This window comes from Pezoporus wallicus, unplaced genomic scaffold (assembly GCF_028554395.1).
Source record: "Pezoporus wallicus isolate ANWC-B61680 ecotype Strahan unplaced genomic scaffold, APGP_CSIRO_Pwel_v1 contig_9238, whole genome shotgun sequence".
Classification (NCBI taxonomy): Eukaryota; Metazoa; Chordata; class Aves; order Psittaciformes; family Psittacidae; genus Pezoporus; species Pezoporus wallicus.
This window is the reverse complement of record NW_026636792.1, coordinates 1,310,640-1,338,063: the sequence shown is the minus strand read 5'-3', so window position 1 is coordinate 1,338,063 and position 27,424 is coordinate 1,310,640. Positions and strand designations below refer to the sequence as shown.

General features: G+C 43.0%; 1 protein-coding gene across 5 annotated transcripts in view; it reads right to left on the bottom strand.

The window, feature by feature from the left end:
- NFATC2 (nuclear factor of activated T cells 2) overlaps nucleotides 1-27,424 on the bottom strand; it is an 86,356-nt gene that overhangs the window by 7,142 nt on the left and 51,790 nt on the right. For 2 of the 5 annotated variants that reach the window (XM_057401701.1, XM_057401700.1), the window contains exons 7-9: nucleotides 25,588-25,643; nucleotides 24,530-24,656; nucleotides 22,385-23,080 (exon numbers count right to left, since the gene is read on the bottom strand). In XM_057401701.1, the coding sequence (XP_057257684.1) occupies nucleotides 22,385-23,080; nucleotides 24,530-24,656; nucleotides 25,588-25,643 (879 nt within the window). Of the gene's footprint in view, nucleotides 1-8,849; nucleotides 9,144-9,400; nucleotides 10,195-22,384; nucleotides 23,081-24,529; nucleotides 24,657-25,587; nucleotides 25,644-27,424 lie in introns of those variants that run through there. The other 3 variants (XM_057401699.1, XM_057401697.1, XM_057401698.1) reach the window with 3 other exon arrangements.

The window sequence follows — 27,424 nt, the reverse complement described above, 5'->3', positions numbered from 1 at the left end:
ATGAGGACATAGAACAACTATGAGGCACTTGGCTGTAAAGCTTTACATTTACTTTTCTTTACATCAAAAAAAATTTTACTCCTATTGAAATAATGCCCATAGATGCACCCCACATCCTTCCTTCCTTGTGCTGCTTGTAACCTATGAGGTCTGTGTAAACTATACACCTCTTCTACACCATCCAGCCCATCAGCAATCAGGTCATCTCCATGAATTAAGCAAACTCTTGGAAGATGTTCCTGATCTCAAACTAAGTGGCAATTCAAGTCCCGTAATGCATTTTTGCTATAATAGTTTCAATAGACTCAAAACCCATCGGCATCTTTCCATGAATTTAACAGCATAACATAGATATCTGATGGAAAACAGGATCTAAATAAAATGCATATTTTTGGCTGAAGCCTGTCCCAACTGAAATCAATATCTTAAGTTCCTTGTGATTCACAGGATCTGGATTTCACTGTTGACATTTACATATCCGTCCCTTATATTTCAAGCTAGTTACAGAGTAAGCTGCACAGATAAAATTATCAGTATCTATGGTACTATCCTACCCAAAATCTTTAACAGGAAGCTGTGTGTGCCTGTAAGAAAAGAGCAGAAAATAAAGATAGCATTTCTGCTAAAAAATTAAAAATGATCAGTGTCCTAAATGCACTACACAGCAAAACTATCAAGGAAATAACACATGACTCTGTCTGTGACACTACCCCAGAAACTGCAAGGATTTTCTAAGTACTTTCACTATTACCAGTGCAATTCCAGTAAAGACCCCAACAGCCTGCGTTAAAAAACAAGCAAGACCTAGTGGTTAAAGCAGAAGACTGGACAGTGGGACTCCAGGGCCCGGACCTCTCCTGTATCATCATCTTGCCATATGGCCCTGGCCAAGTCCATGGTAGCCCTGAAGGACCAGATTTATTATTAGCTTGCTTTGGTCTGAAAAACGCAGAAAGATTGTGAAGGTCACACTCAGGAAACTTCAATAATACATGCCTAGATAACAGAAAAAAGCCCAAAATGATGATGTTCATTGAAGGAGCCTATACTAAATGTGTGGATGTAGTAGAGAGCAATCATTTTCTGAAGTCCCTACAGGGATGTTTTAAAGTCCTTAAGTAGTCTAGATCTCAAACTACCAAAGGCATGAGGTGCTGAGCTCACCTAGGCATTCTAAAAAATACTAATAGGCAACAATTTAAGTTACCAGCCTAAAACCTTTAAACCTATAAATGCCAGTCAATGTTGCAGTCCTCATCTCTAAAAATTAGGTCATAAGTATTTGTATTAGGAAATTGAGCCAACATAGGTAACAGCGCTTTGGAGACAGTGATCTGTTCCGACTTTGCTGTATGGCACCTAAAGTCAGGAGACTAAGGAGCATCCCTCAGCCCTGGATGCCTTGTCCTGAGAGATGCTGGGGTATCACTTGTGAGAAGCTTCACAGATGTTCTCTCCACTGATTGTGCAAGAAGTCTGGGACTGGTATCCCCAGACAGTAGCCTGAATAACTTCGACAAGCAACCCTTTGCTTTTGTTTATTCATGCATTATCCTTAGACAGAAGTTCTTACTCTGCAGTTCCCTCCAGCCAAGTCCTCCCCAGCAACACAAAGCAAAGTGACCAGTTACAAGGGAAGGGAAACAAAGCAGTTTGCAGCAGTGGAGACAGGTGAAATGTGTGCTGCTCTCCCTGTACGACTTGCTGCACACAGAGCTGTTGGGTGCCTGTCCTAGTTTGCCGTGCTTCACTTCAGCTTGTTACACAGGTAGCCACAATCTTGTAAATCAGTAATAAGTTGCACCTGAACCTGTAAGTGATTAGCAAAAAATCATTACACTTCCATGGCCAAAGGACTTTCACACAGTTAATCAGTTAAGAAAAGAATTGGGTGTTAACTGGTTGTTTAGTTCCCTGGAAAACCAGTTTCCTGAGACCCTGTAGCAAGAGGACTGAAATCTGAAGTGCAAGGTATATATGGGAGAACTACATAGCTTACAATTCACATACTCTCCTGGAGAAAGAGGTGCCAAATGTTGCCCTAAAATGAGCTGAATGGAGGACTTCTAAGAATGGGCTGGTGCCACTTGTGCTTTCAGTTATTTAACCCATTTGATCCCTGTCTGAGTCTATTGGAAATCAGTAAGTTAACTTTTCTAGGCATCTTCTTCATGAACCAGGAAGCTGGGGTTATGTGGCACTTGTAGGACACACATGCACACATGCTCGAGCTTTCTCATCCTGGGCTACTGGCTGGAACAGCAAGAGAAAGAGCAATTTTTGCTCCAGAGTGTGATTTCCTGTTTGCTTGGTAGATTTCAGTATTTAGTCATCAATTTTTTTATCAGAAGATTCTAAGGTAGGTGCAAACCCTGCCTACACATTGACTGGAGGAGGAAGGCACATCAGCTGGCAAGCAGGAAAGTGCACCTTTAGGCACAATTTCATGCCCTTTCACTCTTGCCCCCTTAGGCTGCAGCATATCACTGGAAGAAGCCCTTGGAGCCCATCTGTAGGCTCAGTCCCCCTGTTGTAAAAACCCTAATTTGCAGAAGTCACTGCATAAGTACAACGGGAAGAGGCATGCCATAAAACTGGGGTGTTTCTTTAAATCTCATTCTCAGAACTTTCTTTCTGCCTGGTCCACTGTGCTGCACATAAAGTGAACACATTCAGGGTGGCACCCAGTGCCAGGCACTGCCAATCTCATTCACGGGTTACCTGACAAAGAACTGGCTCTGAATATTGATGTTGACACTGCTGGGAACCATATGAATATGAAGCAAAAACTCTTGTATTATTAAATTTGCTAAGATGATGATAAATATCCTGTTTATTTGCTAGATAAACCCTTTAAATCTGTTTAGTGACTACATGTAAGGCATAAAGGAACTGCAAAAATATGTGCAGTTCTTTTACCAGCGTCAGCAGCCGCTCTGGGAAGCGTACCTTGAAAGTGGAAAACTAGATCAGCCTGGGTGTGATGAGGAACTCCAGGCCACCGTGGATTCGGTTTGTAGTAGCTTTCCATAACAAAGTCTTTTTTTAACTGACTTTCTTTCTGCTCACATATATTTAGATATGACTTTCATTCTGCAGTGCTCGGATGCCAGATAGTTTTGGCTGAAATTGCAAGGGAAGGGACACATGTTTGAGTCATGCAGTTGGCTCTTTCTACTTGATAGGTAGTGAGTTACTGAGAAGAGATGAAGCTTGTATTTAGTTTTTAGTTAACCAAGTGAAATCTCCCAAGTAGAATACGTACATAATAAATAAATATACAAAACTTATACCAGAAGGGGAAGGAGTTCATCTTCTTAAATCACATTACTTGGCTAAATCAATACAGGAACATTAGGCTGATGGACTGAAGCTGAAGAAAGTCTTCATTTTGCCAATCCTGACCCGATCTAACTCTGCAGCAGCTGCTGCTGCTGCTGCTGCTGCTAAGTACAGGGGTGAACTGTTCTCACATTTACTTTTGTGTGCACGGTGTGAACCTTATGAATTTGCTACATAAAGGCTGAGATAAGCAGTGGCATTTGGCATTAAGACATATTTCTTTTAGTTTAGAAACAGCAAAACCAAAGGAGTTTGGTGATGACTTTTTCTTACAGTAGCTTGCACCTCAGGGTTTAAAAGCTAATGAAATTGATAATAGATACCACAATGCCTCTAAAATAGGAACTGCTGGCAGGAAAAGCACGCAAGCAGTGGCACTATTTATTCACATGTCACTTCGCAGTTTCATCATTCTCCCAGACTTAACCTATTTACTAAGAGGAGATATGAGTCATTCAGCAAAATGCTTCAATAAAGAAGAGAAAGAGAATAAATGGGAGAAAGCTATTTTTTACAGGAAATAATTGGGGGGTAGGAATTGAAGAGGAGTTACAGCATGTTCAGGATTAGCTGAAAGAAACAAGAATAGGCAATGCTGCTGCTTTTTTATTTCTGTCACAAAGGAACTACCAGAACAAATATTTAATTGAGGGGAAACAAACCATTTAACAAATATTTAATTAAGGGAAACAAACCATATTACCCTTCCCTTTAGGCAGCTTTGCAGGGGATGAACAGTCCATAATATAATCTATTTTCCTCCCTTGAGCGCTAGCGCTTATGTCTATTAATCCACAAAACTATTTATTGGCTCTAACTCTCTGGCATCTTATCTTCTGCTGTGTCTTAACTTTGCAAGCATCCCCACTGAAGGGCTTGTGCATTCTTGCAGAATCTGGGCCTCTCCAGCAAACCGGGTTTCCCTCCAAACATGTCTGAACTGAATTTTGAGCCTGGTTCTCAGGAGAAAACAGCCAACTGAAAATCACTGTCCAAGGTAACAAGGGAGATGGACAAGTGGCTATGAACAATTCTGCCAGACAAACCAAACTCTCCCCTGGAACCAGCATGCAAATAACCTTCTGCTTGCAATTACTCTGCTTTCACAAACAACTTTGGAACGATGAGCGCGAAGAAGGCATATGTTTCTTATGTGCTTTATTTTAAAGAGGACTATGGGCAGTAGGCACACTGTTCCTAGTGAAAAACACATGAAATCACTTTTGTACACAGATTATTTTTCTATCATGACTCCACACCCTTCAGCAAATGAATGTCTGGGGTAAGATTCATCCCCCTTTCTGCTAGGCACTGAATGGTGAGCACTGTTTTAGGAGCCCTGGTTGCCTCTGCAGGCAACGGGAAGCAACGGGCACCACTAGAGAGGTCTGCGGGTCTTGGCAATGGGAGTCCAGGACAGCCAAGCCCTAACTTTGGGGCTACAGTTATGAGTCCCAGTTTAGCTGGAAAGAATCCAGACCATTAAATATTTAAGTGGTTATTGACAGAGTGTTATAATTCACATATAACAATGTCAAGGAGGTGCCACATACAGGATACTCTGTATGCCCACATCCATCTGTTAACTTTTATTTTGCACTTTGACTGCCAGTCCTCTGAGGCAGGAACTGCTTTTTTTTTCCCTTTGGAGTCAATACAGCATCTGCCACAACAGAGTTCTCATTTATGCAGGCTTTCTAACAGAAAATAATGTAGTAATGAAAGTAATACATAATACTATGGAGTATATGTACAAATCAGAGACCATTATGAACGGAGAGAGCAAACTAATTATAAGAGACACCTATAACTAGAAAAAGGAGTGCAAAAGACTATGGGAGCAGATATTGTAACGGACTTTGCATCTCACCTCAAAAAGGCCAGGAACGTCTGACAGTAAATAGCTTGAGAGAATAAGAAAAAGGTATATGCATCATCCAAAGACTTCAAACTTCCAATTTGACTCAGTGGCACAAACAAGAAAACTATTTTTCTCAAAAAGAAGATAAAAGAAAAGGAAAAGAAAAAGAAAGAAATAAAAGGATTTAATTACCAGAAATAGAACTGAGCTCCTTGATGTCCAATAGCTGCCGAGGTGACTATCTTTAGCTGAAGTGCAGCTGGCGCTATTGAAGTTGGGCAATTCCCAACCTCACCACAACAGCAATAACCTACATTTGTTCAAAAATTAGCCCTCAATTATTTCCAGACCTCACATCCCAATTCCAGATCAAGACATAGGAACAACCACCCAAAGAGACTGCCCCAAGGAATCCTTCCCAGGATTTAATGATGAGCCATCCCAAATTTTCCAACTGTGAGGTCTGAGAGCTGTGTGCATCCCCATGCAACTCAAGCAGGACGTGAAATATTATGCTTCTTGCACTGTCTCAAGGGCATGCTGCAAGACACTGTAAGTACCTGGAAAGACCATCCTAATCACTCCCAAGTTCTCGTCAGCTGTATGGCAATGTTCCTTCTCCTACACAAGTTTGCACAGCCAGCTTACAGGCTCTGCATTTGTAGCTCATATTGAACCTATTAGTTTGCATTTAACCATCCATTGCTACACTTCCTGGGTGAATTCCAACCAAACAATGAAGGGTTTGGAACTGCATCATGATAAAACACCCTCTTGCCTAAAATAAAGATAAAACTTGCTTATATTTGATATGATCTCATCTGACTACAGAACACATTCGGAAGCAATTGGCAGGCCATCCGCTCTGAACACAGACTGAATGAGAATACTGTTTTGTCCTAAAGTTGGGGAAGTAGCCACAGACAGCTGGGAGACACAGTAGTAGCGAAGCTAAAGGCCAAGATCACCATAACTCTTTCTGAGTGGTCCTGGAAGGAGAGTGATTGCCAACAGCAATGAAATGCCCCAGCTAACACACACACAGCATAATGAAACCGTATAAAGCCACCAGACATCTTCCACAAGGGCAGATTTTGGTAGATAACTCTCAACTAAACCACTGTGAATTATACATCTATCCATTTTGTAAAAAATCAAATACACAAAGAGACAAGCACGCATCACCTCTCAGAATCTGGCCTAGGCTGTACCCAACGTTTCCTAACAGATGAGATGGTACAAGTGCTTGGGAACACCAACAGAGGATGTCCTATGACAGGAACTGAGGGTTGTCCTTTAGGATGCTGAGTACAGATGAGGCAATTTTTGCAGTAGTAAAGGCTGATTCATGGGAGGGGATGTAATGCTGACTCCTCACACACTCTTTGCAGCATCATCACAAGGAAGGCTCACAGTGTGTTTATGCAGCACCATGTGACTTCACGATCACCACCATCATGGAGCAATGCTGCACAGCACTGCTGTAATCTCTTCTCTAGGGAACAGCTCTGATGGCTGACTACCACCAGCTGCTATGCTTTGCTCAATGTGTAGGTGAAGGACAGTGGTGACAGCCATGGTGAGGAGAAACCCAGCTGAAGCAACAGGACAGCTGTCCATCCTAACCTGTGCTCCCCCATAACTCATGAGGCTTAGAGAACTTGCTGTGGGCTGTAGCATGTGCTCTAGAGCCTGTCCCAGCTAGCACTGCAGAACTGCCTGGCAAAAAATGCATCTGCCACACTTCACACCACACTGGAATTACCTGCTGGCCACACCATTGCAGAGCCCAGGAGCACCAAAACAGGCTGGTGTCTGGTAAAGGGGAAGGAATACTCTAGGTACTATGAAAATGACACCTAAAAATGAAAGTAATTTATTGGTGGGAAAGAATAAACCACCCCAGAAGCTTTCCTTTTTCTGCTAAGAAGGTAAAAATGCGCTTGAGTTGAAGCAGGTGGCTAAGCCATAGTGACTTCAGAGCAGGCTTATGCTGCAGTGAGTGCTAGGAGAGGGCTGAAGGAGCATCATGGAACTGAAAACCTTCCCAATGTGAGCTGGGAGCAACCATTAACATTGGAAGAGTCCCATCAAGCAGAGATCAGTTATGCCTCATGGCCAAGCCAGCAGACAAGATCCCTGAGGGGCCCGTCAACACAGAAAGTGAATGGGGAACACGGCCTAACCTGGCTATGCCACAGATCACAAAACAGGGCTTTCCTCTCAGTGGGTCCCCTCGACATGACTGAAATCAACCCTAAAAATAACAGCACAGTTTATATTTGGGCTGGAATTCACCACTGTTAATAGCAACAGCTAGCAGAGTCTCCAGAGAGAATTTGGTCACTGTGACCCTGGTGGAGATCTGAAGGATGATCAGAATACTGCAGTTGGCCACAAAGAGGCAATCTGTACAGTTCAAGACAGTGATTGTCTCCAGTAGACACTCTTGCCCCTCTCATCATTTGTGATAGGTGCCCCAAAAACCTCCCCTAGTTGCATTTCTTCTTGTGCGATGTACTAGCCTGGTCCTGCCGCTGCACTGGGGTTGCATCAGAAGGGGGACAGAGAGCAATGTGAGAGCGGCTGGTTTGGGTTGGGCTTCCTTATTTTTCATGGATCAAGAAATGTCATCTGCATCCAGCTGTTAGTATTTTGGAAATCTGCTGGGTTTTGTTTTCCTCGTGGGCTCAGTGTGGCTGATGCTCCAGCTGCAAAACTCTTGGCAGCCACTGAGCCTGCTTAAAGCAACTGTACATGAAAAGCCACGTTCTGGCTAGCACCTCCTCTCCTGGGAGCATGCAGGGGCTCCCCTTGGGCAGCCTCCTCACTGCCGTAAAGGGAACGGTGCTTAACTCCATCACAACCACATCAGATGAGAGTGCACATCAGAACTGCACAAATAAGTATCTACATCAAATGATGTGGCAAAGAATATATTTTAGTTGCAGCCAACAGAATCCTGAGCCTGACTTCTGAATGCTTGGCAATGCTCACACTGTGAACTACAGCATAATAAATATACTGTGAATTGATAAACTTCCAAAACACTACAGCATTACTATAGTGTTTTTCTATATATTTTCTGCTTTTTTTGCAGTTTGTTTTTTTAAATCCCATATTGTCATGAGTAAAATCTGTGTTTTGTATAAAAAGATCATGATTCAGCAACAGGGCAGGTATACATGAAGGAGGGTAATGCCTTTTACCCTTGCACCTTTTCCTTCCAGTATGCTTCTCCCATGCCTATTTCAGTTGCTTGCTCTCTCTCAAAGCCACAATAACCCTCTCTTCTTTCCCCTTATCCCAGAGCAGACACCCCTGCTAGAGGTGGAGAACGGCTGGATCCAGAGTGCCTACAAGAGAGACTGCAGTACGTTCGGAGGAGGTGGGGGCTTGCTGAGACTTATTTCCAAGAAACAAACTTTGAATAGGTGCATGCTATACATGTGAAAAGGGAAAGTTAAGTGATGATAGGGTTTTATTATTTAAATAATTCTTCAATTTGACAGCAGAAGCCCAAACCCCCCATTTCCATCCACACAATTCTAATCCCATGCTCGGTTACTCAGCGACATGGACCATTACTGAATAGTCAGGTAAATCAAACTACCGCTAAATGTAGCCTGATCATGTAATTGCCCTTTATGGGTCTTTCCCTCCCAAGCAATAATGGAAGCCATGTCAGGTGATTAATAACCCATAATGATTATATTTACCAAGTAAGCTATAAAAGAAAGTGTAAGTGACACAAAAGCGTATTTGCTGCAGCAGAGGTGTTCAGTGGTGTGCTGGGGGGAGTGCTTCACCGGCAGGGTTAGGGCAGGCCCTGGAGGCAGTGATGCAGTATAGGGCTGTGCTCCTGCCACCCTGCCTCTGTGTGCCTAAAGCTCCAGGGGAAAGGGATAGACAGAAATCCTCTTTTGGGAATCCCTAACTCCTGCAAAATTATAAGCACACTGTAGTGGAAGTTAAACAATGAAGTAAAGAAAATACTTCATGTGAGCTGCTTGTACAGTCACTAAACCAGTGGAGAGGGGATTACTTTAATTTCCCTTTTATCTGGAAAGAAAAATAACCTGAAAAAAAAAATAATAACCCTATCACCTCTTTTAAGGGTTGGAAAAAACCTGTCTGAGAAGGGAGATAGTTGAAAACACCTCATTGAAATGTGTGCTGTTCTTTCATCCCCCAAAAGCAAGCCTTAGTATGTCTTTTACCACGGCTGGCCTGGATGCAGTGCGAGAGACAGGGTGAGGAGCAAGAGGACGTGAAGTTTGCTGTGCTGTCCAGAAGATGAAAACACTACTGCTGTTTATAGAGGGAAACCCAATTCGTCAGCCCAAATGAATTCCTGTACTAATCCATGCAGGCTTCATGTTTTCCACCAGCCCCAGCCACTGTAAAGACTATCTTTAGGAGGCACAGTGTGTTTGGAAAGGAGCAGCTGGAAAGAGGGGACGTTTATGCCAGCTTGGAAGGCGTTCTGGTATGGAAAAAGAGGAATGCTCTCTTGGGTCTCCCCACAAAATTAAAGCATCTTCATCCAGAGCAAAATGATGCCAAGCACAACAAACAAAAGCGGCTTTCCCCAACTCTCCTGGGCAGCCTCGCTCCAGGGTTCACAATGGTTTCCATAGAACTTGTTTTGCTATCATAACAAATTCGATCTATCCAGGCGTGATGGCGCGCACTGTTTTCTAAAGACAAGAAAACTAATTTCCTTGCTTATACGTCTGCCAAAGCATTTTTGTCCAGGTGCCACAGACAGGGACTCCCCAGATAACCAGTGCATCTGCCTGTTGGCTGAATGCAGCGTGAAGAGAAAAATCCTCGAGAGGTTTTGGTCTGTGTGGCACAATGCGAGTTACCTCTGCTACAGTGCTAGGGGAGAGGCTGCCCTCGGCTAATCACTCTCGTTCTCAGCCTCTGATCCTCCCAAACTGAGCTGGCCTCAGCAGAGTGTGCCTGTGTGCGGCAACGCAAGCTTCCTGTAATAAACCAGCCATCAACTGTGTGCATCTCTTGTTGCATACACTGAAGGAAATTAATGTCTTGTTACAGTGACCACAATCTGTTGAAATGCTAGTAAATATTACAGTCTAGCTGTGATTAAGGGCTAGATTATTTTCATGGCCCGATAGCTGCACTGGAATGTCACATGCGGGAGAGGTTTCATCCAGCCTTCCTGCAGAGACACTCACGCTCAGCATCGGGTTTTGAAAGGCAGAGATGCTTTTTGGCATGACAGGAAATGCTGGAGGAGATTTAATGCCACATCTCAACTAAGACCATTACCAGAACAGCATGAACTCCTGACAATTCTTAATCTTGATCTAAAACTTGTACTAGCTTTGAAGATGGGAAGAGCTATGAAATGTAACCAAGTATAAAACACATGGATATTCATTTCTAAAATAGACATAACAGTTTAGTGTGCTTTTTACTTTAATAATAGACTATAACATTTATACTGAGCTCAAATTTGCATTAAAATCGATGGCACTTTTTTAAAAAGGAAACATATCTGAAAACATAGTAAAAGCCATTTGAAGACATGAAGCTGCAAGATGATCTCAGGAGAAGAGTTCTCAGCCTGCCTACCTGAAAATCTCACCCTAGTGTTTGCCTGCTGGAAATCAGGATCTTAGGGTGCTTTCCAGGGAAGAAGACAGCACCGCTTTTAAAGCAAGTGAAAATGCATGGAGGAGAAACCAGACAAGAAAAATCTTAATGTAATTTCAAGGGAAAAAGACCCACAAAACACAATGTAATTAAAAAATGCAGCTGCTAAAAGTCCTCCTTTGATTTGCCTCAGTTCTGGTTAAAACCAAGTCAGTCTGCTCACCGGACCTACCCAAGGCCTAGAGTGGCCAGTGTTTGTAGACTACTGCCAGCCTTTGCAAACATTAATTTGTACAAAATTATAATTACTTCCTTTCCAGTGACTTGAATTGAGGGACTTCCCCAAGCCCTAAGGACAGGTTCCTAGGCTGGTGACCATTTATCTACAAAAATGCTGGGCCTTATTTTTACATGGCTTTGACAGACCCATGAAACACGAGGTTTAAGCACAGGTACAGCACTGCCCTGAGTGACCCCTGCAGTACCCCCTCCCCTGAAAAGCAGCAGCCAAAGGCACTGCCTGGGGGCAAGCTGGGTGTACCGGAACCACACAGAGCATCCGAGGGCAGGTGCCTTTCAAAGTCAGGACCTCCACACTTTCAGAGAACAGCCCTGCTGTCTCCTGGTAAGAATCAGAAACCCCAAAGTGGCTGATGAAGACCCAGCATGAGCACCAGGAGGTATTTGATCATAAAGGGATTGCAACGTCTGATACATCATCCTGCTTCCCCTGGCCTTGTGGCTACAGTCTCCTGGAATCAAGCTCTTACAAAATAACCAATGCTGTGTTGCTCATAATGACAGATATTTAGCCCAGGGAGGTTTAACTGTCACAATACTTTCACCATTGACTCCCATACTTCTGAAGTGGCTCCCCCTTCATTTAGTCATTCTCACTCTTTCCAAAGAAACTTAGAAACCACCTAAATAAACCAGCACCCATTGAGACACTGCAAATGTCATAAGAGTCATTCATGTGTCTCACTATTTGTCCTACATTTGACTCAATTCATTCACAGATGATGAAGTCATACATCATTAAGAAACCAAACCAAACCACACCATAATTTGGGAATCTTTGACTGGGCTCCTGTGGCATAGATGATCAAGAGGGAATGATTGTAAACTCACACTCCTCTAATTTACTGCTGCTTTCGCCCCAGCCCAAATTATTGTTTCTGCATTAAAGGGGAAGGTTCAGGGTCCTTCCAAAAAGGCAGAGCAAGTCAACACGTAAGCATTGAAAAAGGATTAAACTGTGCTGTCACTTTGCTGTGACATCATCTGGCTCCTTCTGCAGGGCCTCAAGGTTTCCTGGTCATGCAGTGTGCATTGCTTGGGCGCAGAGGCAGGTCTGGCACACAACCACCACACTGTCAGCACCCTCCCACCACCCACCATTCAAAACGTGCCCAGATGCACAGCTGGGTGGAAGCAAGGGACAGTCCACTATGACCTTTACTTCCACACCTCACAATTATCCACGCGGAAACATTCTCCCTTCAATGCAAACCTATCACTCCAACGTCCACAGGCAGAAGTCAATAGCACTGTTCTCACTACATCTAGTTCAACTACGGTTTCACTCTAAAGAAACTGTGTTTGTTCAGCTGAGGGCAAAGTTTCCAAATTAAAAACCCACAAAAGGACACAGCCCAATTAAAACGTGAACTGTGTGGATCAGGATAACCTGTGGGAAGATGGAGAGTATCAGACCAGTTTCTCAGAGTGAAATAGTGTTGCCCTGCTGAGTCACACAGACATCACTGTTGAAGCCCTTTGAACCTCAGTGGTTTTTCTCTAGTTAACTGTAGCTGAAGATTTAACTCTTCTATACCTAACACTGGTTAAATCCAACTCAAGACAAAGTTTTCAAAGTCACTGCTATCAGACCATTAGTCATGCCAGTACAGAGAGATCACAGTTTTAATTGCCAAACGGACTGTAGCATTTCTAGTAGATGTGCACCTAAACTGGAGAACGTGAATGTTTGCAAAGCTGGGAGTACTTGCATTTAGGGATTTTTGTGCAGACCCCTTTCAGAGAGAGGATCCATCTGTGAAATTCACAGCTGGATGTACGCCCAGATTTCTGCGCTTCCCAAATTGAAGCATGGGGACTTGGAGTGATGACTCAGACACAACTGCATTGTTTATACATTTTAGGTTGGCTTTTACCTTCCACTGGTTTCTTCTTGGTAAACACAGAAGAAAATACATTACAGAATGCAAAAAAAGTGTGAAAGCAGCAGCTGGTTGAAAATTCAAACTCCGAGCTAATGTACTGGGAAGGGAGTTCTGTGGTCTTCAAGTATTTGCTCTTCTTTCCCCCTGTCTCTGACTCTCCTATTGGCGCGACTACAGATGTGCTGCTTGTTTTTCAAATCAGAGAAGTAGGAATGACCTATTAGGTCATCTAGTACCTCTCACAGCCAGTGCAGGATTGTCTTCGTGTACATTTGTCCAGTCTGCTTTTAAAATTCCTCCAAAAACATACTGCATCCAAATTAGAGCTCAGAAGCCTCTTGGAACTGGTGAGTAAGCAGCACTGCAAAATGACTGGGGAGCAAAAGGCCATACCAGCTTCTGCTGGACAGAAAAGCTCTACTTAGAGTTCTCATAAGAACACTAACTTTGATGAGAAATTCATATGATTCATCATCATTTTTTTATTTAACAGTGGCCAGGAATTTATTATTAATAATAATAATAATATTTTCATAAGAAACAAAGTATGAAAAGCAAGCAGAAGAAAAATGGATTTTAAATCAATCACCTATAGGTCTTCATACTTGCGAGAGAAAAGATCTATAGAGACAACACGTCCCCATTAACTATCCATGCTGCATGGAAGGATGTGGCCTTAACTGGAAAAGTTCTGCTTGTGTGAATAATGCTGAGAATCCAGCCATTTTTCTATAGTGGAAGACTTTCTAACTGGCTTTCAGTTTGCACCATAACCAGACTGTACATCTTTAAGATGGTTATCCTTGCCAAGCATTTTATTTCACAATAGCTAGAGAAATGTGCAGATGTTGTCCAAACTTTTCAAAGCAGCAGGACTCTTCTGCAGCTGCTAGCAAGATTTCAGAAGTGCAGTTCAAAAATGGCCCAAGATGCCTTTTCACTGTCCATCACAGGAGGAGCCAAATCCTCCCAGTGTATTATATTGAGCTTTAAGGGGAGAAAAGACCCCTACCCTTTTCCCACATTTGCACATCCTTAGCATAAACACAGTTTGTGACAAATCAAACTGTGAGGAGCAGCAATGCCAAATCCAAGCGTTCAGCATTCATGACTCAGGCCTCTAATAATCATAAGACTGGTTTTAAAATCATGCAATCAATACCCCACCCCCTTAAGTTGCATCATTTTTGTCTGCCTGGATTTTGAAAGACCAAAACAACACGGTTCATATTTTTAATGGTTTGGGTTTTCTTGGACTAGACTTGAAAAGATCACTAAGAAAAAAAATTAACTCTTGTATTTTGTAGCAGTCACCTGCACGGGGACTTTTAAGCCACTATAAATATTCCAAGATTCACACTGAAATTGCAAAGAATTAGCAAATGCTTCAAGCTGCCAGTTCACTGGTTATACTTACTCAATTACACTGTGCACATTTTAAAGGGGAGGTAACAGGATAAACCGGGAGGACAAAGACGTACTTGAATACATGTTCCTTATATAGTTTGAGGGAGGGTACAACTCCCCTCAGCAAAGCTTCTTTCTAGTCAGTGAATTCAGCCCATTGCATCATCTGTGCTGGAAGTTACTAACAAGAGGATTCATTCTGAGGTGGTCAACATCCAAAGCAAGCAGGCTAAGCTTGTGCAGTTATTGCCCATGTGAAAACCCCTTCTATCACACAGGCTGGAGCTGCCCCCACAAGGTTAGCCAGACTAGCAGCACTGGCATTGCTGCTAGAAACCCTCCTTCCAATGCAGACATAGTCATCCCAGTACAAAAGCCTTTCAGTGAAACAGCCGGTGGTGGTTCCCTGACTTGGCATAAGCTGTGCTGATTCCAGTGTTTTTACACCGACAGAGCTGTGTCTATACAAGGGCTTTTACCATATTAGCTGTGTTAGCAAAATAACATAAAAAAAGAAATCAACCACCTTAACCAGCACAGTTATGTGGTAAGCTCCTCAAGTGTGAAACAAGCCTTGTTAAAGGTTTCCAGAGAGCACTTCTCTGGTTCATTGTGAAATGGTGAATTTAGCACTGGAAGGAGTTAACCCCCTTTCCTGCTTTGAAAAGTTCTGTTATAAGCCATTTCCTATCTATACACTTCTTGCTTCTCATCTCCAAAGCCCCCATTTTCAGAAGATGTTGTCAAAACAGTTATGGTTTTGACTGGACTGAAAGAACTTCTGCATAAAGCACCCAGTGTCACCCCTACCTGGCAGGAAGACCACTGATTCCTTTTCCTTACATCCTGTACTTGCTTATACAGCAGCTTTGCTCTGTCTCCAGTCTTTGCCCTAAGAAATCAGGGTGTTCTTAATAAGGTGTTCCTGTTCTCAGCATGGCCAGTGCTGCCCCAGCTCCTGCACATCTGGACAACAGCTTCACACACCTTTGGTACCCTCACCTCTGCATGAGGGATGCAGGTGGGGAGACCTAGCAGCCTAGGATCCCCCCAGGCAAGTTACAGTTTTAGCAGCTGACTTTATTCATCAGCTGTTGCAAGTCACTTAAAGGCTCTGTACCCTACTTCACCCACGTGTAAGAGCTGGGGAATAGCCTGTCTGCTTCTTTCTGCAGTGGAATTACTTTAATTCACTACCATTTCTCACTGGAGGAACAGTGTCACTGGACGAATAATGTCACTGGACTGAAAAATTTTATTGTTTTTATCCCTTTAAATTGAAAGTGTATTGAAGGAATAAAAGTAAATGTATGGTCTATTTTGGCAGATGTCTTCCAACACATGGGTGTCTATGGTCTTCTTTATAAGAGCTGTCTGCTGTCTGTGATTCAGACCGCCTAAGGAATGCCATGAGCATGGAGTAAATGGACAGCAAGTCTGGGAAAGGACTTTATTGTGGTTTAGAAGCTTTCAACTCCCAATTCCATGAACAAGTTCTTTATTTTAAGTAACTCTTTGCCAGTATTTCAAAACTATCACTGAAAAGTGCTTGATGCCTTCTGAAAACTAAGCGCTTTCTGCTGATAACAGTCCACTGGCGTAGCCTTCAAACAGTGGCATGCCTTCCACCAGCAAATGGCTAGAACTAGGGATTACTGACTCAGAGCATCAGTTCGTGGTGAGACCCAGCCCACTGAGGCACCACGTACCCATCCTGCAGTGTCAGTTCTTGGCGGCTGTGCCCGTGGTCTCCTAATGGAGTCTGCATGTTCTTTTGAACAGGAAACACTTTGTAACACAACTTGCCTGTGGGCACTTACTGCACCAATTAAAGATTCCTGAGCTCGAGAACAAAGAGGTGCCAGTGGAACTATGGTTTTAATCACTTGATTCATTTTCTTCCTTCCTCCACTGATTTCTTTTTCTCGCTTTGTTTTGGTTTGCATGTTTTTAGGCAGCAGGACAGGCGCTCAGAAACACTGCTGGGGAAAGCAGTCTTGAAAAGGGGCTGGATGCGTCTGAGGTTTTGAATAGCAAACTGTTTCTAGAGGTGAAGAACAGCAGATGCCAGCCTGCCATAGCAATACAAATACTTAGTTCGCGTTCAGGTATACAGATACTTTTATTTCTGAGAATCCATGGGAGTTTTAGTAACACGAATGAATTAAATGCTGAACTGTACTAGCGATAACAAGATACTTTTTAGTAATGGTAGACTGAGGTACAGGGAAGTTAAATACTCTGCTCAGACACAACCCAGGAGACCTTCCTCCTGATAGACGGCTCTTCCAGCTTCCTGCCAACACGCTACAGGTTGCTGGGAGCAGAACCACCTTTATCTTCTCTTTAAATACTGCCTCTAGAAAAGCAAGACTGACATATGACGGGGCAGTCAGATCCTAACGCAACACAAACCCACAATAGCAGTGATCCAAAATGAAAGCATGGAGTGCTGTAAGGTCCCAGTAGAGAAAAGAAAATCTGGAATAATATGAGTCAGAGCTTCAAGAATGACTCTGATGAATACAGAGATTTGCTAGAGCATTTGAGCAAAATGCTGTAGAGAACGTATGTGCTTCCCTCTTAGTCAAACTCTGCCTGAGCAGAAATGACCACACCTTCTATGAAAAGCAGTTCTAATTAAAAACAGAGCACGGCTCTTTTTGATGTAAATTATTGCTCTAACTGAACCACAGCCCATTTGCAACATTCAAATTCACTCCTGTCTAAAATGCCAGGAAACGAGAACATCCACCCCCCTTCCCTGTATTGCTGGTTTACTTTGCACGGACACATGATGATAACAACTACAAACCAAACTAAAACATGCTCTTAAGCCACCATCTTCTGTGCTTTCTGGGGATGAAATCAACCCAGTGTTAAGAGAGAGAAGTGGCTTCTCAATGGCCGGGGTGAGGCCAGACCCCTGGCCCCTGCCACTGCTGCTCCACTGTTCAATGCACGAAGGGCTTCAAACTGCCTTTATGGTGCAGCCAAGGCTCCCCGGCACAGGGAAATCCCCAGCTGGCAGCAAGCTGACAGAGCTCGGCTTCGTGCCATCCCCTCCTCCATCCGCTGTGCAGGGGCTGCGGAGGGCGAGCAGGATGCTCACAACGTGCTAGCACCCGAGCCAAAGCCACGAGGACCACGCTGGCTGTGAGGGGGAGGCCTGCATCCTGCCTTCCCTCCTGGCTGTACTGACCCTCTCCTCTCATGCACACACGCACGCTGGTCTCCCCAGGGAACACGAAGGACCGGCACGGGTGAATGGGGAGGGCAGCAAGAGACCAAAGCCGGCAGGAAAGAGCTCAGTCCCTGACTGCTGCTTACTCAAGGCTGACACAGTAGCTTTGATTCTTGGGTCCCCAGGAGACCCGGCGTTTCCTGGAGGTACACCCTGCTCAGGCTTGTGCCTAACAGCTACCGGCCTAAGGAGAAAAGAGCTGGTCAGAAAAGAAAGATTCTTCCTGAACACGGAGGAAAGAAGAGACTGAATTTCATTTTACACCACTCTGGGGACAGACTTTGGATTTTCTTGTTGTTGAATGAAAGAACACACACACAAAAATATAGGGACCTAGCACACTCCAAATGGTCTGGGATGAGACCCACGGTTAGGGCAATGGTTGCTGTAGTGAACAGAACAGCAGAAATTAACACAGGGCTCTTAGTGAAGGTGACTGAAAGCAATGGGTGATTTATGAGCATCACACTGGGCACCCTGCAGATCCATTTCCTAAAGAACTACCTGCTGTGTCTGACATTTTCTGTGAAATACAGGAGTTCACGCTGAAGCATCTCTGCTGATCGGCAGACTGATAAACCACTACACAAGCAGCTGCCTTGCTTTTCTCCTCCCCATTAAAGACTGCTGGTGCACCAAAAATAATTTAGAGCTGCTGTACAGAGCAGACAGTTCTGAGTGTCAGATGTGGTTAGTTACTGTTTGAATAATGACGATCGGTTTTCTTTGTAAAGTAAAAAGCATACGACATGACAGCTGAACTGAAAAGAAGAACTAAATCTAAGGCAGGCAAGTCGATAACATTCAAGACAACAGCTACACAACCATTATTTGTATATGGAAAGAGCCTTGTAACTCTGTGTTGCAGATGCGGAACTGTGGCACAAAGCAGCTGAGAGGCTTCTCCAGAGCTACACAGGAAACCTCTGGCCCTGCAGCATGAGCATGAGCATGAGCAGGCTAGGGCATGGCCAGTACCCCAAGCCCTCACCATCCTGCCCCACCAAAGGATTTTGGGCTGTGCTGCAAGTAACTGAATTTCTAACTAGATTTGTACTTTAAAGTGCTAATCCGGTTGCTCTGAAAGTCCTGGAAGAACTAAGTTCTATTTGTCAGCATATTTCTGTGGTTGTTTGTGTAACTTTTACCATTGTGGGTGGTTTTGGTTTTGGTTATGAATAATATTAAGATGAGGCCTTGGCTGAAACATGCTGAGCACTCTCTCAGAGAGACTAGGGCTTTCACCTGCATTTGAAGCTAATCACTGCTTGCCAGCATTAGCCTGGACACCCTGAAGGATCCTGAAGGATCTCCTGACCATGGCCTATCTTGACTTCCAGAGTATTTCCAACAGGAAACAAGGCAGAGGTGTGGAACAAAGGTTTCTCTGCTGATTTTTCATGAATAGTCCCTTCCTCTGGGGATTCATCTCACTACTATTTGATATAGTTGCAGATGGATATATTTTTTTGATGAAGAAATACGGAGATATATGGAGGAATGTGTACATGAAGATACACATACGTATGACAATGTCTAACCTGCATCAGTCTCCCTAATGGCTGCATTTCCAAAGGCAGCCTCTGGATTTCCAAAGCCTTCCTTCAGCAACCACACACTGTAATTCTGTCTGGGAGGAGAAAGCTGGAAAGGGGGCTGCATAGGCTGGGTTAGGCACCTCTTGCTCTAAGGCAGCACCGGCAAGAGGAGAACAGGGGCAAATGTCTCCTTTCAAGAAAGCACATGGCAGGTCTCTACATCTGCAGTACAGCCAGAAATGAGCTGCAGATATGCTAAAGTTACCATTAAGGTAGCCAGTATGGATTGTGCCAGTTGTGTGGCTTCTGCACAAAGAGGTCCTCACACATGGCAAAATCCACCTGAGAAGATGGGTAGATATTTGACAATACCTCCCTTAAAGTCCATGCTGTTTTGGCCTGACTGCTGGTGCTATTCAGCCTTCAGAGGTTACAGCTCTGTGAGCTATGGTGACACATTTGACTGTTAATCCTCCTGGACTGGAGGTGGAATCAGCTCCTGTCTTCACAAGGCAGGAGGTAAAGACAGGTTAAGTGTGCCAAGTCCCCAGTATTACGTACCCTATGAGCTCTGAGCAAAGAAGAAACCACGGTCTCAGGAAGAAGGAAAAATACCTTCTTTATACAGAAGGGAAAGTAAGAAAATAATGCAGGGTTTTGTCAGCAGTGGCAGCAGGAAGCTGGGTGAGGTAAAGAGAAATAGCTATTGTGTTAGCTATGAGGTGTTCTCTGGTCACTTCCAGAACAGCACAAAGACTGGATGAGCATACCCACTCTGAGAGGCAACAGCTTCAGGAATGAGGAACCGGCAGAGCAGGGCTTGTCCCAGGTCACTCAAGAAGTTTGTGACCAAGCTCAGAATAGAAGCAAAGTCCAGAACTCCAAGGCTGCACATGGAGCATGAAGGCAGAGGACAAGAGTTGATGAGCAGAGGTCACAACCACAGAAAGGGACGAAAGCTGGACAGTCAGCAGAAAATACAGAGAAATAAGAACACAGAATGGGGAGGAAGATGTGGAAAGGGAAGAAGAGCGAAGGGAAGTGAAAGACACTGAAATGGTGATTACCTAAGCCTGTGCACCAACAGCAGTGCTGTGCACTCATGCCAAGCTTGGCTGGGAACCTATCATCTCAGTATCTATCTGTGAAAAATCGCAGCAAGACCTAACAGCTCACTTTATCTCAGAAGAGCTTTCTGGATAAAGGGATTTGAGAGTAAAGCCTCCATAAGCCTTTGGAGTTGCTTTCCTTTAATGCTATAAAGCACAAAAATAAACTTTCTAGTCAGGAAAAATATGGCTTTTGTTATGTTCTGAGTCACTCTTCCCCAGCAGCAAACAAAGTGGCTTTTCAATTCAAGTCCTGAACAGTTCAGAATGAAATGTTTTGTGAAGTCCTAAAGTAAATCACAATTCTCCAAGTCACATTTCTAGCTAATGTAAACTCACTGAGGCCAGTAAAGAGACTGCATGAGACCAGTCCTTCCTGGCCTGACTTGGGTGGCATAACTGATAAATTAATCTCCAGCTGAAATCAATTCAAGATGATCCAGTCACCCCAGGAGAAGCCTGGAATTTCATTATTAACTTGATGCCATTCTGCCTAATGGCTTCTCTTAGCACAGAGGTCAAGTACATCCCTTGTGAGCTATGCTAGAGTTAGATGTTACTGGCCTGATTCAAAACCCAATGAAATTGATTTTGCAGTCCATTTTGGGAGTTCATTTAAATGGACACAGGCTTGACTTTGAAGTTTGCAAGCTTTTACCTATGTTTCTTTCTTTTTATTTATTTTACGATGTTTGTACCAAATATTTTTAGAAGCATAGAAGAATCTCTTAGCTTGTCATATTAAAATTACCTTAAAACACAGTGTTCAATTTTACTATCAGAAACACTATTTTGCTTTGTTATCATGCCCCATTCCCTGAATGGGAAGTGGATTTTACTTAGTTATACTCTTGCAAATCTCCTAAATCAGCCACTGCTAAAACCAGATTCAACATTGCTCTTCAGAGGCAAGGGGACAAGTAAAAACTCTCTAGATTTTACTGTGATGGCACCAAAGCTACATCAACCACATCCCAAACACAGACTGAAGAAGAAAACCATCCAAACTCTACTGTGCCCACGAAACCAGCAATAAAGACTGTACATGATACAACCACAGGGCACCCAGTACCTAAGTTGAAGAAAGTAAAGCTTTCATGGGCATAATTTCACAACTCTAGGTGAGTAACTGCAGTAAAAATTCCAGACCACTAGAAGCTTACAAAGCACATACCAGTACACATTCACAAGATCAAACCATGCATCCAGTTGCCTAGACTGAGAGGACAGCAGCAGTGAATATATATGAAAATTACATCTGTAGTTCATGCATAAGAACACTCCATATTTGCAACAACATACCCAACAACATCACTCTGCTCCCATGAAAACTGGTGTTAGGGTTGCTACTGGCCTTTACGATTTCAGCATCCAGCTGCACGAATAACCTTGCATTGATTTCCTCTTGCAAGGAACATACTTTAATAAAAGAACCAATCAACCAGATTGCCAATAGCTGCCTACCTAAGAATAAGCAGGATATATTCAAAGAAAGCTTTACTCTAACTTATGTTCATTCCTAAAGGCTAAATCTGCTGGCTCACAGCAAAGAAACAGCATTGTTTTACTTATCAATGTCCTACTGTTCATCTAGAACATCTGCAATAGTTTTGCCTGCAGCACTACCCCATTCATTACAGGCCTTGATAGACTGTTCAATGGGCTTTTTTTTTTTGGGTACAAAATGTACAAAAGCATTTAACAAAGTGGACTTTGCCATGATATGAATAATAAAAAAATAATTTAAAAGTGCATTTTGCTTCAGATTCTCCATTTTTGAACTAACAAAATGGAACATCTTAAAACCTGACAGTTCACTCTATAGCATGAAGCAAGACAGCAGGGTTTCTGCAGAACACTGTGGTTTTTGCTTGGTTGCCAAAGTGCACTGCCATCTACCAAAAATGCAGTTGAAAACACCGAACTGCAGCATGACCGAACAGCAGATAGCCACAACCACCAAAAGGAGGCCACACTGGTTTTGTGACAAGGAATAGGTGGGATTTGTAAGTCCTAAACCTCCCCCCTCCCTCCAACAAACCAACCCATACAAGGAAAAGACAATTGCTTACCATCATCCAGATATGCCTGGTCCAGATTCTGTTCCTGTTTAATAGTGACTCCAGCTGGTAACACCTCTTTCTGGTCGCTAACCGGTGGTCCATTTTTTGCTGCTCGCTGACCTGAGGCTGTCTGCTGCTGGATCACGGTAGGGTATGAACTTGGACTTAACCTTTGTGCTTGACTGACCTGGGGCTGGCTGGATCTTGCAACGTTGGATGTAAAATTTTCACAGCACATGATGTGCTGAAATTCTTGGTGACTTCCACACCTCAGCTGCTGGTTGGTTGGAGAATAGTGAATCACTGGAGAAGACTGCTGGTTGCCTGGAGAGTGGTGGAGCACCGCTGAAGTCTGGCCTGGAGAACCAGCATGCACCAGCACTGACCTATGGGCATCTGAAATAGCAACTGGTGTAGCCATCAGATTGGATTGCTGGTAGCCCAGTTGGCTTGGGCTAAGGCTCTTGCTTCTTTGGTATATTACAGCGGCTGGATTCTGCTGATGGTATCGAGAATCAGGAGAAGAAAGGCCTGAGCGCAACTGCTGGCAAGGAGCCATATTGGCCACAAGACAGGAAGGGGATTCGGTGACCATTGTATGCTGTGAATAGTAAGGCTGTGTTACTGTTCCCAGACCACTGTGTACTGTATTGCAGATTAAAGCTGGATCATAGTCATCAATGGGCTCTGTTTTGATTGATGGTACTAGAACAAAGCATGCAAAGGATATTATTCGTAACAAGCTGATAAGAAACAGAGGTTTTCCTTGAAGTAATAAGAGATATAAGCTGTTTACAAGATTTGCATGTGCAAGCTCGTATCTCCCAGGCATTGAGTTTAATAAATCACGTACATGCAATCATGGCAGAGTCTCTCTTGAAAGCACTCTGTACTAAGAGGTTCTTGAAAATCTTTAATGAACTATTTAACTACAAATTTCTAAAGCTGAAAAATTCAATACTTTAGCTCATATTTTAATTCATTTAAGGAGCTAAATAACCAAAACATAAGCAAAATAAGAGCCATAGATGGGTGTTTCATGTAGTACTTCCATCTCAAAGGAAGACTGAATAAATAGAAATCCCATGACATACAACTCCTAATTTTTCTGTCAAACATTTAAGTAGTGGCCAAAGGCAGAGTTTGAACTATTTTAGAGCTTTCCTTTTAGTTCCTGCACATAACTTCCTCCATACTGAGAGATGAAGACCTTTCTGACACCATCATTTAAAAGACTATGATTTACTAAGAGTTGTGTTGTCATGCAACAGGGTTCTTTTTTGGAAGTATAAGGATTCCTTCTCTGAAGTGGTCTATTTTAGACATCATGTGGAGATAGTTTTGTACTTGTCAATACTATCCCATAGCAGAACAATTTAACAACTATACAAAACCATCACATTGGTGACACCCTATATACAGTTCATAAATTCAGGAAGAGGACCAGAGATTTTGAGGCAGGAGGAGACTAAAATAAGAATAAGGATAAATGTTTGCCTGTCCTTAGAAACTAGTCAAGACATCATTTGAAGCTTGCATAAAGTCTGGTACTGTTATTTTATGCTTTCTGGTTTCCACAAACACAATACTCTGATTTTCTCACAATATTTTTCTCTCAGCCAAAGCTGAGAAATTCCGAGAATCTCATTAGTAATTCTGTTGCATTTATTGTGACATGGCTCACCAATTCCCAAGAGGAAGAACATCAGAAAAGCATTCATATTTTTCTCAACCAGCCTCATTCTGAAGAACATGTACTGCTCGTCTTCCTCCATACCAAGCCCTTGTTACTTTCCCAGATCTGATATTATCCTACTGCCGTACACGTCAGCTGGGGAAGGCAAAGCTTATGGTTTTCACAGGGTCATGTCATGTCACAAACTGAGTCGGTTCCCATTGAGGCTGTTGGCAAACTCCCACCAAGTGAATGGGGCAGCATCACCAAGGTAACTGTCCCCTTAAATTTATGGAAATTCGTGATCATAAATCACATGCATCATTTAAACCAAAGAGCTGTTGAGTGCTCATCTGCACTCAGTTGAATTAACTTTGTAAAATTCAGAACCTGAAATAACAGCAAGAAAACAACGTGGCAGAAAATATAATCTTGCTCCTGAGAACTAGGCAACAATTTGCTCTGTCCTTGAGAGTTACCTGGGTGATAGGTAAAATGCTGGGGTTGGCTTCTTTTTCTTTTCCCATTGATGACATAGAAATTCACCTTCACAGCTGTGCGAATGTGCTTGTTACGGTACTCTGGTATTTCTACAAAAAGCATGCTCTGAAACAACAAAAGGTGACAATGTAGGATCAGTAACTGAAGCTGACAGGAGATTTTGTGCGCATCTCCCCTCTTACATATTCAGGCATAAAGGAAGAAAAACCTTGCTACTCATCACTATAAAGTAGGGTACAAGAAGAAGGAAGGAAAAAAAGGCAGATGGTGAAAGACTTGAAGATTTTTGGTACTATAAAGCTGGTTTCTATGTACTGTATCCTCTCTTGTACTTCATGTTGTCCTGAACTTGGAGAAAGAAGTCTCAGCTACAAATAAAACACACAAGAATGGAGATAAAAGTGGGAGCACTGTTAATCATACTATGCTTGATGAACAAGTCTGTATTGCTGAGGTCTCTCTTCTTGTTAGAATAAACTTCATTATTCTATAGGCTTTTTACTTATACACAGAGAGATCCTGCTTCCATGGAAATTAACAGTGAGTCTCCCATTCTCTTCCGCAAGGGCAGGCATGGCCCATGGCAATGTAACTGCTAGCTCCTAAATACACTGAACAACTACAGTAAGGTCCCATTAAGCAAAGTGAACAAAGAAGCTCATTCCCTTGAAAGATTAGTGTTCATTTTAAATACTATAGTCCAAATCCTGTCCTGCAAAGTACAGAGCACCCAAGACTTCCATGCAGGCAAAAGGAAGTCAGGACAGCCAGCATCCTGCAGAGGACTGGGCTGATACAATAGAGTCTTCTGCAAGAACACAAAATCTAGCAGTTATTCAATTTGCTGTGGGTTACTGCTAAATGAATAGTTTCTTTTTGCAATACATTTACTGCTGAAGCTTTTGACATTTGTTCACCACAGCAATAAGATAGCTGCTCTTTCTGCTTTTGAGAAGCTCTTTGAAAACTACTCCCTGAATACAACTTGCTGTCTGAGAAGCTCAAGGAGAGGACATCCAATGTTTTGCATACTTACAGGCTGGCTCTTATCTTTGTCCACTGTTGCCTCCATTTCCCAGATCTGCTGCCCATCTAGAAGAATATTACAATATTAACCTCACTGCACTTTCATTAAATCATAAAGCTTGACTTTAAAAAAGGAAACAAATTAAGGGCATCAAGTTAGCAAAGCTCTTGAAATGGACTTAATTTCAAGCACCTTCCCAGTCCTAACTAATAGCATTTAATTTAAATACATCACTGAACACTTCTTTTGCCAAGAAAAAGCTTACATACATATTAAAATTAAATATTTATGTAGAAATTAGCCAAACCAAGGAATGAAATACTTAGCACAGGTGCAACATCTGCTTTTTACCAGACTTTACTTCAGCCAGCTTGACTGATGGAGGGCATCAGAAGGTCAGATAACTTGTTAATGGTACCATTTGGTCAGCAACTCAGCAAACTATCTGCTATTTTAAGCTAAGACCACATGGCTTCCCACCAGTGTGTAAGTGGTGGAATGGGTAAGGAGGTGAAGGAAGGATTAGCTAAAAATCCAGATCTTTTACGGGATGCATAGATGGAAGCAAATAAAGTGCGTTACTTCAGGGCTGACTTTTAGAGGTGCTGCACAGTGAAATTGCTCTGAATTCTCACAGGAGTATAGTTTTTTCCCAGAAGTAGTTCAACAGGGACATATCCTTATGGGTAATTGGGAAACCTGCTATAGGGTGCTTGTTGTGTGCGCCTTCTTACTATGTATGCTTTTATACGTGCAATAAGAAACATCAGCACATGATAACGAGCAGTACATCTCCTCTGATCAAGGAACATGCCCATCTCCAACAGTGAATCCATGCCTCAGCACTGCCACCACTGCGGGCTGTGACAGAGTGCCATCAGCCCTCCTAAAGTCACTACGTTCACTGTACTCAGTATAAAAGCACCTCATTGCATGTGTGACTCTACCACTGAACCACTGGGAGTCTTTTTGCTCTTAATTACATCCATGCAGCTTGTCTCCATTCTGAGTTACACATAACTGTATTTATAGAGGAAAATAAAATTTGATCCTCTTGTATGGAATACAACCCAAGTAACCCCATGCTATAACAGTATATCAGTATTGACAGGGTGTTTGTACAGAGATCGGGTACTTCATCTGGCTACAAATACTTCTTATATCTACTGTCACCTATACTTCCAGAAACATCCTTCAGCAATGCCTTCCTTACTGCTTTTTTTCTCTATATATAGGTTTTAATCTCTAGCCCTTTGATTTTTATATTCCACTGAGCCTTTTAGCCAAGAAATTTGCAGAATAAAAATACTGATGGGGAAAAACCCTTGCCTCATACCTTTCTGAAAGCTTGGTTTTAAAATGAATAGGGGACACATATCTAAACGAACCAATGTGACTTGAAATACTGCAGCCGCAAAAGCTGGTGTTTGCTTTAGAGAGGAGGAGGCAGCTCCTGGGTGCATTTCTGTGGGGGATCCCCAGACTGCACACCCAGTACAGGGGGAGAAGTCTCCTAAAACCAGTCCTTCTCACAGGACTTTGTATTTTTCCCAATTCTTGGAAATTCTGCAAGAGCTGCTTTTGTCCTCAGTTATTTAAGTACTTCTGCTTCTGGCGAAAAGGGAAATGAAAAAGTATTTTTAAATGCATTTTGCATTTTTTCTGTTGTTTTCCTCTTTGTTCTCCACTCCACACAGACAATGAACTGACAGATGTGCTCAGCTCCCTAGGGTGCCTCTTCCTAACAGGGATCAAGATGCCCCAGCTCCACATCCCTTCAGCCCTGGGATCCCTCCTGATGTGCCCACTGCCTCCCGAGCACCCCACACCTTAGACACCTCTGCTA